Genomic DNA, 14,413 nt, shown 5'->3' with positions numbered 1-14,413 from the left:
AATCAAACAAAACAAAACAAGAAACATATCAATCTTCTTGAGTGAAAATCTACAATAAAATTGAGCAGAGAATTTAATTACAAAATTCTCTAGATGTGTTTCTCAAAAGACAACTGTGCCCGCATGATGCTGATGGGACTTGTACAATGATCTTTAGGCCTTTCCACTCTGATAAAAAAATCTTCCCAACTCCCAGTATTCCAGCTGGCTCAGAGACGGAGAGAGGGATGTCTTCAGAGATCTTTGGGATGTGTTCAAAAATGCATGTAAGTATATATGTCTTTGGTACTTTTCCAGCTGCTCGCTTAAACTTGACTGTGTATTGAGTGCTAGGTGTGAAAGAAATTTACTTGTCTTTAAAGCTAGCTAGAAAACGATTTTTGTTTGTTTAATTTAGAAGTTGGCATTCTGCCTCATACTTTTTCTTGTTGCTAATAGCAGGTAATTTCAGTCTCTGTCAGGTCCTAAGAACTGCTACAGGAACTGAGTGCACAAGAGGAAAGGATTTACACCTTCTCATTTGGCTGACATCAACTAATTTGGCAGAAAAAAAAATCTTTGGCACTCTTGGTTTTAAGAAATTTGCAAGCCAAGCAGGCTTTGCTGAGCTGTTGTTCAGTGTCTAAGAATTGCTAAATTGCAGGATTTCAGCAATGAAATGGCTACAATAGGAACATCGCTTCTATTATTTCTGAAACACTGTGGGACCACCTTGGGATTTTCTTGCTGTTATTTTCCTGAACAATCTGGTGCTGGAGACTAAGTTTGCAGTTAACATTTATGCAGCGTGTTTTTCATTTATGCATATGTTTGTCAAATTCCTTTTCTGCTAAGATGCCTACTTGGCTTAAAAAATAGCAAAATAAGATGGGAAATCTTTGAGGAGAATTCACGGATCTCTTTAGTAAAGCAAACCGAGGCCTGAGGGAGCCTGGGAGAGCACAGCTGTTGGTGCCCACGGTTCCACCTGGGTACTGCTCCTGGCAAGCACCAGCACCAAGCCTGCACTTCCTGACCACACAAGGTATTTCTGTGACTCAGGGAGTGCGGGCTGCAGCCCTAGTGACAAACGTCCTCCAGCACAGGCAAATGAATGGAAGGTACTTCTAATATATGTGAATACACAAAGGCATCCTGCATACTGGAGATGTCAGAGATGCCTGTTATGATGACTTTTAAAGTAAAATTGAAGGAAATATTCAGTAATATTGATGAAAAAGTGAAATTGCATCATTTTGAAAATCCCAATATATTATGATTATTTCATAATTTTCACGTTCTTTAATACTAAAATCCTGAAGCCAATAGAAAGTAATGAATCATATAATTGAATCTATCTTATTGGCTGGCAAAGGTCTCTGCTGATAGCACACGCTCATCTGTTGTTATAACTCATCATTTAGGAGAACCAGAAAAATAGGAAAAGGAGATTAAAGGCAAGTAACTTGTAGAATTCTGTATTCCTCCACCCCGTTAGACATAGCAGGATCATTTTGAACCAATAATCTCCAAAAAGGAGATTATTATATTTCAAAAATCATTCTTATTGTTTTACATTGTCTTAAATTTACTACTAATATTCTCTATCAATATTAAAAGAGAAGCATTTTATAAATTCGTATCATTTTACTGTGTGGTACCAATTTTGCTATTTGCTTAAATTTAGCAGTATCACAAATATATGCAATATAAATGATTTTCAGGAGTGCTGGGCGCAACTTGTATACTCATTTGAACAATACTTCGTAGCTTATGCTATATGGGTAGAATCTGCAAATTCTTTAAAAGCATTTTAAATCTAAGCAATGACTTTAATAATGACATGAATAAAATAACCTCTAGCCAGGTAAGTGGAGCCAAGTATGCATTGAGATCTGGCCACAATAGATTTCAATCCTTAGAAAGAATTTAGGACAGAAGGAGATACTAAGAAATTGACTGCCATTCCGAGTACCACTGCAAAACTTATTACTGTTGTCCAAATATCTTTTCAGCACATCAGGCTTGGATAAAGTACATTAGTAACAAACCTTAGTTAATATACACGACATTTCTATTGGGAAGATTTTGCTAGACATCTAGTATGCCTATCCTGATACCACAGTCATACATAGACGTAGATTTGCACTCTAGTGTATGTAGTTCTTCATCCTATCTTGTTTTTTCTGTCCTTTGTCTTCTAATTACCTCTGAGTATATCTTTTACCAGGCATTGTCATTCTATGTCCTCTCACCAAGACAGTGTTTATTTCGGTATTTCCTGAAGGTAAGACAAATACCTCATTGACATCAAAAGCTTACCCTTAATTGCATCCATGGCATGGCTGTTTAGAGAGATGGACTCTACACACACTGGCCCAACTCAGCAAACCCATGGGACTCACTGCATGGGAGTGCTGTACAGGTTCAGGGTATCTAATGCATATATTTTTGCTCATTTGCTTTAGGGCTCTTTTCAGACTGAAAGTCTGAGAACCACAATCCTAGTCCTGAAAACATACCTTCCTTCCTGCCACACCTTCCCTGTAACCTGTCTTAGCTACATCATTTATGAACTTTTTTACATGAGGTTGTCTATGATTTTTTGTGCTTGCCTGGTGCTGGCAATGAAGATTGTTAGTTGGCCCTTACATAATAGTGTAGTAAAGATACTACAAATAATTGTCTACTTTGAAGAAGGATAGTGTCTAAATTTATTGTCATGATATAAAATCCATTAAAAAGGTCACTTTTTGCATTGAACTCAATCTTGAAGTTGAATTGAAAGCTGTGTGAAGGCTGGAGGACAGTTGTGATTTTCAGGGATGTTTATTACGCAGAACTGAAAAACCAGACAGTTGCACTGGGCAGCCAACCTGAGGACTTAAGGGACCACTTGTGAGTATTACTCAGGTTGCAAGCCTCTTTGACTTTGAAAGCCTTGCTCCCTCACCCTCTAGTTCTGCATTTTCACCATACCTGAGCTACCACCTGCACAGCTCTGCCAGAAAGGTGCGTGTCTGTCTCCAGGGAATAAGTGCACAATACTCTGCTTCAGGCAAGGTCAGCTGGGTTAGTTAAAAAAACTGACAAATGCAGGCTTGTGCCCAGCAGTGTGCTTTGTCCAGGGCAGATGTGGGAAAGAGCAGCATAATTCCAGCCTGCAGAGCTATAGGAAGAGGCCTGATTTCCAGGAGTGACAATTCCAGTCCCAAGATCCTTAGCCTGCAGAGCCAGGTCTGGAAGAGGATGTTTACTGGCAGCCCTGAAAATAATGAGTGTTTTCTGAGGCTACAGTCATGTGGCCATTGTAGAGATGGCCTTCTGGAGTTCAAAGACGTCCGTTCCCATCCTTAAAATGGAAATTACTCTCTTCCTGGTATAGCTCAGATGTCTACAACAAATCACCTGGGCACTCACTCCTCACGTGTTTCAAAGGCAACAGGATCAGTGAGTACCATCTTCACTGCTCACTAGGGCTGGCTGGACAGCTGCTGCAATGACAAACGTCTGGATGCCTGTCATCTCTTACACAGGCCCAGCTGCTTGTCCAGTACATAGTTGAGCCTAGACTAAAGATCATTCACCTTGCTACCCAAGGTTTTGTGTGGCAGTGCAAAGGGTCTGGAAAGTATGCAAACTGCATCTGAGTAGGGACTTATGCTGCGAAGAAATAACTTTTAAAACAATGCACATGTTTAAGAGGAGGAAATTTCCATGTGAGAAACCTAGAGTTTGTACCAGAGTGTGAAATAGCCACAAACATACAGGCATTTTAAGAATGCAGGCCAACCAAGTCTGTCATTTAACTAACAGGAAGCATCAGTGTAGCTGAGGCATGAAAGTTGGTACCGGCCAGAAGCATGGTAATCTCTGGCAAGCATGACTGCCTAAACTTGCTATCAGGCTTTCCCCTCAACTCTCAAAGCAACTTCCTTCACTCCCAAGGAAACTGAGCTGGCACTAAGTTCCCACGAGAAGCAGATCTGCCAGGCACCTGGAGAAGTGCCCCTGCTGGCACTGTGTGCCACCGAGCAGTTGCACAGCCTACCTGCTGCCTGCTCAGGGCCTACCCATGGCCTGCCTGCCTGCTGCAGGCTGGGGGCTGCTGTAATGGTACAGCTGATGGGAGCACCTTGGTGATCAGAGCTCTGCTATGCAGAAAGCAGCTCAGCCCATCCTGACAAAACTTGCTCTGTTTGGATTCAGGCTTGCTATTCAGCGAGATACCAAGCTTCAGCTGACAGGGTGAATAATAGGGATCTGTCACATCCCTTGGTAAATAGTTTTAGGGAATAATTACCTTCAGTACTGAAACGATTTTAATCTAGCTTCACTGTCCAATCATTTTGTCTTGCAGTCTTTTCCTAATTGATTTAAATGGCAGCACTCACAGAAGCCACTTTCCCTCCAGGTGTTTGATGCACCAGGATGATTCTGCCCCTAACCTTGGAGTGTTGGTGCATGGTGGTGCTACAGTGTGACCTCTTACTTCAAGCTGGGGTGGAGCACAGTGCTTATTTGTCTCCTAACAAATACATTTTCTCTGAAAATTTGCCTCCAGTAGTTTGAAGCATCTGCCTCTTTCTGGCCATTTTCTGACACGTTGTACACACATTTGTTCCTCTCTAACATTGCATTACCAAGTAGGAAAATGTCTGTACCTGAACCACTTGTTTTACCACCACTGCAGCTTTCACTATTGGTTGCAACAGCTGAAGCATTGACTTTTTTTTTTTAATTTTCTGTGTGTGTAATGTGACCATAAAAATCTTGTTCTGACCAAATCTCACACTGCCTGTACAAACTCTCTACTGGCAGTGAGGCTCAAAGCTAGAAAATGGAGCTAGCACAAGAGTCTGCCATTTCTCAGTGTGGTAGTAGCAGAGCAGCGAGGATGCCAGGCTTTCGCACAGTTACACTGCACTGCTGCAGTCTTTGAAAGAGACCAAGGCTGGGTACAAGAGGAACAATCTGTACAGTAATTGCAGCAGCTGCTGCTGTAGGAGAAGCTGTAGTGCTGGGAATTACAGGCCATAAGTCTGCCAGGGTATTTTGCAGTTATCTTGTGCAAGATGACAGTCACAGGCATGCATTACAGGCATAAGTTTGTACTTGAACAGAGACTTGAATTAGTCTGTTAAGGACTTCATTATTATTCCATGTATTATTCCATCAACCTTGAAGTGGGTCAGGTACTGCAAGGGAAGCCAGCACTGGTTGGACAGCATTAATTTTTGTTATTATGTACATTGTCTGGTTAGACCTGTTTCTGAAATGTGCCACTACACGATGCACTCATTGCAGCAGCCTCAGCACATCTCCTGCCAGGCCCTGCATGCAGAGCACAGGCAGCCTGCTTGCACCAACCAGAGCCAGCAGGGCTTGGACAAGGAGTGGGGCTGTGGGATGGGCACACTAGCAGGGGTTCTGTCTGCTGAATCAGGTTGCAGATGGATAGAGCAGGGCTCGGACAGTGCCACAGAGTCTCATTTCCTTCCTGCGTGTGAGAATGTTTGGAAGTATTTCAGACTGTTTTGATTTTGGAACTGTTGAGCTGTTTAGGCTGTCATATTTTAATGTTTACTCTATTTGTGGTATCATTCAAATGCAACAGAAATTTTGTTTAAACACAGCCTAGCCAAAAGTTGTAAGGAACGAGCAAGCAAAAAAACCTTTTGCTGCCTGTCTTCCTTTTGCACAGCTCAGACTGCACACCACAGGTGGAAGCACCTAGCTGTGGGTTGGGGACTGGACCAGCACAGCTCTCATGCACACAAAGTCAGTCAGCAAGACATTATTGTGATCTGCAGAGGAGAAACAGAGGCAGCAGAGACAGGGCACTAAAAGCATACATTTACCTGGTTGTCCTGAGCTTTGTTGTTCTTTCAGTGATTTTGAATAAGATTCTGCATTTGGCAGAACTACTTCTGGCAGAATCTTCCACACACTCAATTCAAATCTGCCCTGTGCTTCACTCTTTGGATGCCTGTTTTGCTGGTGCCTATCTCTGTGGTGTTAAAAAAATATACATTTTTTCCTTAGGTTGTAGAAGCTGTGATAAAAAGAATGATTTTTTTAATTGTATCACCCAACAGGGAAGATAAGGAAAGTGAAGAGACTATTTTATAGTTATGGTTACTGCATCACATATTCATGCAAATCTGAAAGCAGATATCATATGCAAAGTGTGCAGTCATGTACAAAAAAAAAAAAAAAGCCCTCCCCCAATTCTGGGCTTTAAAGAGAGCACACTTGCAGTATTTCCCACAGCAACATGCAAAAGCTATTTTGTTCCTTTTTTTTCTGCAATGGGACCTTACAAAGAGAGGTCAAACCCTAAAACATCTGCCCCCGTATTTGCAGGGAGGCATTTGGGCTCTCTGTGGAGCAGGACTGGGTCATTCTGTTTCCTGCTGCAATGTAAACTTTTTTTTTTTCTCCTTGTTTATTTTAATAGTCAAATATTGCTGACAGTCGTAAGAGTAAGGGGAATTAAGCATGTATGATTCCTTGAAAGTGATATTTCCAAAACATCCTGACTTTGATGGAACACAATCAAGCCTTAATGAGGAAAATGTGAAATACATAGATTCCCACAGATGTACGGAGAGAATATTTTTCTGTACCTTAAACAAAAGCCATGCTCCGGTTTTAAAATCTTCGTTGTGAGAAGGTAAATTAAGATTGACTCTCATGTAATGCGCTCTTCACTTTCTTCCAAAATTTCTGCTACTCTTTGCGTGACTAAGGTGAGTGCTAAATCAGATTATAAAAATAGAATTTAAGTAATTAAAGATTTGTGCCACCTTCAAGATAAACATATCAATGAGAAGGGTCATCCTTACCATGCTGATGGAAAGATGGTAACGTCTCATTCAAGTGAGCATATTTAGTGATATGAGTGATATCTAAAAGCAGAGGAGGACTGATATGACCTCAGGAAAAAAAGGAAAAAAAGAGTAAATGGCTGTTTTACTGATTTCTTCTCTGTTCCATGTAAGTCATTCAGAGGGCCCCTATACCTCATAATTGCATGTGGTCAACATTGGCAGAAAATGTGTGTAAGGCTGTTGTAACACAAGAACCCTGAACTTTCAAGAAGCGAGCCCATTCCTCCCCACACAAACCGTTACTTGGCTGCAGGACTAACAGAAGATACAGAAGATCTGCAGGCGAGATAGCTGAGATGATCTGTTTAAGCAATAGGGCGGCTACTTCTTCCTATGTTAATCTGTCTTCCACCCATCTGTCTTGTTCCTGGCTTTGACCTACCAAGAATTAACATTATAAGCACTTAATGAACCTCTAAATTAGTCATTTGTGTAAGCTTAAAGCCTTAACTTTTAGCTAAACTTCATATTGTACACTGTGGAATGCAAGTAGAAACTTTGCACTAAAAAAGTTGTTTCCACCCTGTGCAGTCACAGAACAGACCTCAGACATGAAGGAAGGAGCTGTGGGTGAATTTCTATACAGCAGATATCCCCACTGGATCATAAATTCACACACAAACAAGTCTCAAGATTGCAATTTCAGCTTTTAATAATAAAGTTAGCATTAGCAATACTTGTGATAGGGTGCTGTAAGCTCACAATGTAAAATAAAACTACGTGACATGAGAATTGGAGTATAAGTATTTTTATTTTTATTCAGCATATTGAGTCTAAACCAACAGCAACTAAGGGCAAGTCAGCGCTTTTCAAACTTTTAGATTAAAATACTCACAAACAACAAGCAAATTGGATCAAGAGAAGGGAAGAAGCTAGTGTCCCTAGGCTGCCATAAGCATAAAACCAGTATGAGAGGAAGCACAAAAGCAGTAATAGGAGAAGTTAATCTGGAGCAATCTGCTGCAATGGATACAGGAAAAGCACATAGGGATGGTTTTCAGCAGTTCTTTTTCTTTTTTTTTTAATTTTATTGGAAGAAGACATGTCAGTTCCTCAAAAACAGTTCTTAGGAAAAGCTTTGGTTTTTGAAAACAACACTGAATTTTTTGCAAAGTACTCTTGTAACATTTTCAAACTGAAAACTGCATTCCAGTACAAATTTACGTTTCACTTTAGTTTTTCAAGCTCTTTTTACAGAAGTCAAAACCAAAACTTTTTGAATTATTTGGCCTTAGCTGTCTTACAAAGGGGAAAAGAAAAAGAAGGCATCTGAAAATGCCCTAATTTTGAAAAGGAAACACTTAGGAGCAAAACAAATATTGAAATGATGTGGAAACAATGTGGAAGCTGTGTTCTTTGTATTAGCAAACAGCAATCTTCCCCTTCTCATCTCATCTGTTTGATCTGTATTGACTATGCTGTAATTTTGAGAAGGACTCACTGGCATTGCATAGTGCTGCTGCAATCATTGTTTATTGTCTTGCTGTTATATAATATCTTCTCCAGGCGTATACTTAATTCTGATCAGATTAAAGTGTACTAATATGTTTATAGTCCCAGTGGGAAGTGGTTGTAACAAACACAGAGACAAAAGGGACGCAGTTGCTCTTTCAGAAGGCAAACTAGCTCAGAGAAGTTCTCTGGTGTCCTGAGGGCACGTGCTGCAGAGGCTCCTGGAGGGGAGCTGTGATGGGAGAGGTAAGCAGAGCTGCAGGAAGATGCAGCGGCATGCCCTGCTATCCAGTCATGGAAGTCACCTAGAAGAGATTCTCTTCCTGGCTGTGTGGTGTGCATCCTTGGGGACGCCAAGTGATCTCTAGACCCACCTTTCGAGCTCCATCCCCAACCCGAAGTCAGGCCCCGGTGCATTACGTTCTTGCTGACCGGCCTATCTTTTGGGGAGCTGTACTGTGCTGCCGGCTTACAGGCCCTGGCGCTTGCCAAACACCCTTCCCTCCTGCAGCACCTGCCCTTTCCCAAGCGGCCTATATTTAGCTCCGTGCCCGTGTCAGCACCGCCTCGGGTGGCTCTCTCATTTCTCAGGCACGCATCGTGACGGCAAAACAAAACATAAACACAAATAAACGCCTTGCATCACGCCACTCTGCGTCTCCGCGGAGGGAAACGCCCACGGGTGACATGACTCAGAGGGGCAGAATTGGAGACATCAAAGGGAGGCCGAGCACCGCGTGCCGCTCCCGTGCGGGAGCGGAGGTCGCTGCGGGCACCGCGGGACGGGCTGCCCGGCCTCAGCTCCCCGAGCGCCGCGAACCTTTTCCCGTACGAGCGCCGAGAGCCGTGCCCGGTCCCGCTGCGGCGGTCCGAGGAAGACCCGCGGCCCCGCGACGCCGTACCTGCTCCGCGACGCCGACACCGGGCGCGGCCGGGCCCTCGCGGGCGACTCCGCCCGCCGCCGCGGCTCCCCGCCAATCGGCGGCGCGCGCCTCCTCCGCCCGCTCCGCGCCGCGGCGGCGACGGCTCGCCGGACGGTCTCGCGAGATCGACGGAAGTCTCGCGAGAGCGGCGAGGCGCGCCCCTCCCCCCGCCCCGCGGCGGCGCCCCGCCCCGCGGCCCTCCCGCCGCCCCCGCCCCGCCGCCGCGGCCGGATCCGTCCCTCGTCGCTGCGCCCTGGGCGGTGGGACGGGACGGGGAGGGGAGGAAGCGAGAGGAAGGGGAAGGGAAGAGGAGGAAGGAGGGGGGCGCTCGGCCCTGCGCACTGAGCGATGTTTGTCCGCCATCGCGGCGGAGGAGGCGGGTGAAGGAAGCGCCGCCGCCGGAGCGAGGGCCCCGCGCCGCCACCTCGCCTTCCGCCGCTCCCGCCTCCCCCCCCCGCGGCCCGGCCGGCTCTCCGCGCAGCCCCGGGGGCCGCAGACCGCAGCGAAGATCGCCGGCGGCCTCTCCCGCTCGGCCCCGCCGCCCCCCGCGCGTCCTCCGCGCCCCTCCCCAGGGGGGCGCCGCCGCCGCCGGCCCCGAAGATGTCGAACCTGAGCAAGGGGACGGGCAGCCGGAAGGACACCAAGATGCGGATCCGAGCCTTCCCCGTGAGTACCGGCCCCGCCGGGCCTGTAGGCCGCCCGCGCCGGGCCCCGGCCTCCGCAGGCCTCGCGGCCTCGCGCCCTGTCAGCCGTGTGGGGGGGTGCCGGGCCGGGCCGGCCGCGGGCCCGCGGGGGGCGGACGGCCGTCGGCGGGCCGGGAGGCGCCGGGAACCGGGAGCGGCGCTGCGTGTCCGTCGCCGGTGGGCGGTGCGGAACGGGGCCCCGCGGACGCCCGCCGCTTGCCCTGAGGCACCGCGGTGCGGGGAATCCGCGCGGGGCGGGGGGCGGCCGTCGGCTCGGCTCTTTGTTTTCAAGGCAAAGGCCTCGGGGAAGGAGTGGAAGGTTACGCGGCTTCGTCCACGACGCCGGTTAGCTCCGGAAGGGGGGTGGTATTCATTTGTGTCTTCCGGAGAGTTTCCTCGTCGAGAATTTATTTGACTGTCTATGCCGTGAAAGAGGCTCTAAGTCGTACGATTATGAGACTTAGGTGGCAGAGTGCCAGTTGTTGCTGTAAACGTCAGGCACAGGTAACTTCCATGCGTGTTCTGTAGGGCCGTGGGCATGCCGTGCCATCCCTTGGATTGCGGATGGGAACGAGCCCAATTATTAATTTATTCTGCCATAAAGCTTGCAGTGTTTTGACAGTTGGTTCAATTAAAGCTTAGAACAGAATAACAACTATGGGACTGTTAATGGCGGTGAGAAATGAGGGACAGAGGAAAGCCTCGGTCTGCCTGAGGCTTGCCAGGAAGTAAGTGTGTGTGTGTATGCATGCACCGATGTATGTGTTAAAAAGAGGTTACTTAGTTGAGTCACTGGCATGTGGGGCTTAGCGTAACTTTTTGATGTTACGCCTGATCCTGGTAGGTAGTAGTACAGAACTAATGTGCCCTGCTTTTATAGAGAAGCTGGGCGTACCTGTTTATCTTATTTACTGACAAGGAGTATATCAGAATATTTGCTTTGTGAAAAACCTCGCTGATAAAGTTGGAGGATTGTCTGTATTTTCAGCAGCTTCTTTAGTCACTGTAATGTGACTGACTGCTTTCCTCTTCCCTCTACTTCTGATCATCAACAGTTGCATTTAGTGGTAAAAGTCAAAACAAAGAAGTGAGCTGTGAAACATAGGACTTCTAGCTGGAGAGAGATTTTTGGTCTCCAAATTGCATGTATTTCTTTCAACAGTCTTTTTTAAGATTGTCGGTTTTGTTTGGATATTCTGGCTTGTAGGAATAAAGTCTTCCTGCAACGTGGCCAGGGCTTTACTGACAAAAAGTAGGAAAAGCTTTACAAAAATCAACCATGACATAAATAACGTGTACATTTTATAACCAACTACAGCAAAAAAAAATAGCAATCTTTTAACTTGATGAACAGATTCATTTCTTACAAATGAATGTGTGGTTACGCATTAGCCAGCACCAGCAAACTCAACAAATGAGATCAACTTTCCAAGTGATTTTTTTCAGTGCTGTTACAAATAAGCACGTGTAATTAGGTTGGTCGGTTAAGATCTGTGCTCTTATAGAAATGCAAGCATTGTCATCTTTTTTTTTTTTTTCCAAAACCATTCTGGCTCATGTTTTTCAGTTTAAAAAAAAGGCTAGATTAAAATTCTAAACAAAACCCATCAAAGCTCTCCGAATTATTGTCTCCCTAAAATAACAATAAGTACATATAGCCATCAGGGCGTGCAGATCTTAAAGGCTTGGTGATTTCTATTGACAGCAATTTTCCAGGTATTTCATTCAGTAGATTTTCTTCTCTGAGACATTTAGTGGACGATCCTGTTGATCAGGCATTGGTAGAGAAGAAGCATGTCGTTGGTTCAGAGATTTGGAGGGCTTTGCCTTGCGTGGTTGCAGACGGCAATAGTTAGAGTCCACGTTAAAATCTTAACACAGATTTTGCAGAGCCCCAAGTGTTTGTGTAGCTTTAGTCCTGTGAATGGTGCCAGCGACTGCAGTGGGATTACTCATGTCAATGAGGTTACATCTGTGTGCGGGATAGAGTCTATATTTAGAGTGTGTACTATTCCTACTTCAGTTATGGATCTTCACTCTTTTATCTCACATTTGGTGCTTCTGCTCTTCACTACGGATTTAGGAGTGCCTTCCGAGGTGACTTTGTTGGCTTCTTCAGGTTTTGTTTTGCGGGGTTAGGTCTCCTTGTTCTGCTTTAGTTGGCTTTTTGCGTGGAGGTTGCTGCTGACTGTTGTGTGAAAGTCGAAGCAGCCAGATTGGATGGGTAAGGTTCCTGGAACATAGCAATATTATGGAAACTCAATGCACGTAGGCTCTGTCCCTTTTTATGTTTTTATATTTTATTTTTAAACTTCTCTGTCATTGTTGTATCTTGCAATAGCTCAAGGAGAGATCAAATAATATTTTGCAAAATAATACTACGCGTGTTTTTTATTAGCAGTTAAGTAGAATTTCACAATCACCTTTTAAAACTACAAATGTTTTACCAAGTAATCTTCATGTTTTGGTATTTTTTCTAGATTCTTTATTGTTAATTTCTTGTAGTTGTCAGCAGAATAGCCATTGTGGCAGGTCTCCTTTACTTTTGGCTAACTCCTGTTATGTGCCATGTACTTTTTCTTACCTCACAGTGTGGTCTTTTTTTATCTTGAGCACATGGCATACTATTTTGCTAATTGAGTTGTAAAACCATTAAAAAAACAATTAAGGCAAATAATTTCCTGCACATTTAACCATTTTTTTCTCTGTTCACAAGAGGAAAAAATTGTTTTCTTTGCCAAATTTAAAAACTACCTTCTTAAAAAGAAATGAATTAATGACAGTGATAATCTTTGCGTCAGAAATTTCAGAAGCTCGTGAAAGTTTCATGTGTGTCCAATGGAGCAAACTGATGAGGAGGAGGTGGTGTGGTTAAGTAATCTCACGTACCACAGCAGAAGGCTTTCATTGTGCTGCTTTCAGTAACCACTTTGGGACTTTAACTCTTTTATAACATATAGCTGTTCTATATTTGTGTCAGACTGTCTGATACTATTCTGTGTAGGGTCAGCGTTAAAGCAGGAGTTGGAACTTAGTGTATGGAGATTCTTGAGTGGATGTAGGTTCTCTTTGGCTAAGCAACCTTTAAACTTTCTTGTTTCAAATTAGAAACACTGGGGAAAAAAATAGGAATACGCTGTAGCTGGATGCTAAAAGAATATAATTTGTGAAATGTCAAGTGATTGTCACTCATGTAAGTGGAGTGTAACTTGTAATTTTTTTATTATTTGGAGGAGTGCAGTAGTATTTTTGCTAAATATGTAGCACGTGTCTTATGCAGAAATACAGGTTTGATACTCCCACAAAACATGGGTTCATTGCACTGGTTTTGAGAAATGCTGGGGGTTGTTTTTCACACCCTCCCCCAGCTGAAAGTACTCTCAAGTCTCAGGCTGCCTCCCGCTGCTTAGCTCTCAGCGAACCCGTTATTGCTGGCTAAAGGAATACTTCAAAACCTCTCAAACAATCTTACAGCAAATCTAATTTTAACATGATTTAGTTGACCTCTGAAAGGTGGTGCCAAAGAATGACAGTTCTGCACTTCAAGCTCTTGGAGAGATGTCTACAGCTGCAATCTGGCATGTATAATAAATTAGGTTTCCTGCAAGTGTGCTCAAGCTGCTTGGCGTGACTGTTTGGTTAGGGAAGATAGCAGCCTTAGATGTGTCGTGATGGGTAAGTTTTACAAAATAAAAAATGCCCATTTCTTACAGGAATAAACAGTATATGAGAATTCAAGAAGTGTTTGATAATTAATTTTCAAAATTGTTGCAAGTAATGTTAAGTTATGTTGAACAATTTTTAATTTTTTTTGCAAGACCTCATCCCTCTCTTCTATCAGTATGGTAATGGTCACCCTAAAGTAGGTGGCTAGATGTTCCTGAAAACCAGCATGACCTAATGGTGGGGTAGTGGGTTTGATTTCTATAGCTCTGTATGTTTGGGTTTGTTTTCTTTTTCTTTTTCTTTTTTTTTTTTTAACCCTGATGCTTTTAGTCAGTTTTGTTTCCTGCAGAGCTGTCTTCCCTCTCTATAGCAAGACTGCAAAATAGTATTTTGCCAATTCTCAGAACTGTCTATTCTGGTGAATCACCATTGTATGGTTACATTATGAATTCTGGAAAGCATTTGGAGAAATCCTACGCATGCATTTGAGACAGAATGAGTGTTTCAAGTATGTATGCTTCAGTGATTTTTATTTGAAATACTTGTGCCCAAGAAAATTCTCATTTTGTGCAGTCTCATGGAGAAAGGCCACTTTCAATTCAGTTTGTCAATTGAATTGTTTTCAGAACCTTCTTTGTGGAAGGAGTGACTTCAGCTCTTACATGAGAAAGTACTGTAGCTCCTACCTCTGCCGATGCTGCTCCTTTCCCTTCAAACCAGAGCTGCTGTTTTCGGCTTCATATAGGCAGAAGGATTTTTTTTTCCCCCTCAAGGAATGCTGACTGCTTCTGTGGTTTCTTTAGGATCTTGGGTTATT

General features: G+C 44.1%; 2 protein-coding genes across 2 annotated transcripts in view; one reads left to right on the top strand and one right to left on the bottom strand.

The window, feature by feature from the left end:
• LOC100539100 (guanylate cyclase soluble subunit beta-2-like) overlaps window positions 1–9,610 on the bottom strand; it is a 38,887-nt gene extending 29,277 nt beyond the window's left edge. The window contains exon 1 of the mRNA XM_085233057.1: window positions 9,227–9,610. Within this exon, the coding sequence (XP_085089183.1) occupies window positions 9,227–9,610 (384 nt within the window). The remainder of the gene's footprint in view (window positions 1–9,226) is intronic.
• CUL3 (cullin 3) overlaps window positions 9,526–14,413 on the top strand; it is a 50,573-nt gene continuing 45,685 nt past the window's right edge. Inside the window, exon 1 of the mRNA XM_085233055.1 lies at window positions 9,526–9,913. Coding sequence (XP_085089181.1) covers window positions 9,848–9,913 — 66 coding nt within the window. The 5' untranslated portion in view covers window positions 9,526–9,847. The remainder of the gene's footprint in view (window positions 9,914–14,413) is intronic.

Source organism: Meleagris gallopavo, chromosome 11, assembly GCF_905368555.1.
Source record: "Meleagris gallopavo chromosome 11, MGAL_WU_HG_1.1, whole genome shotgun sequence".
Lineage (NCBI taxonomy): Eukaryota > Metazoa > Chordata > Aves > Galliformes > Phasianidae > Meleagris > Meleagris gallopavo.
Note: the sequence above shows the minus strand (reverse complement) of the source record. Positions and strands in the feature narration are given on the sequence as shown.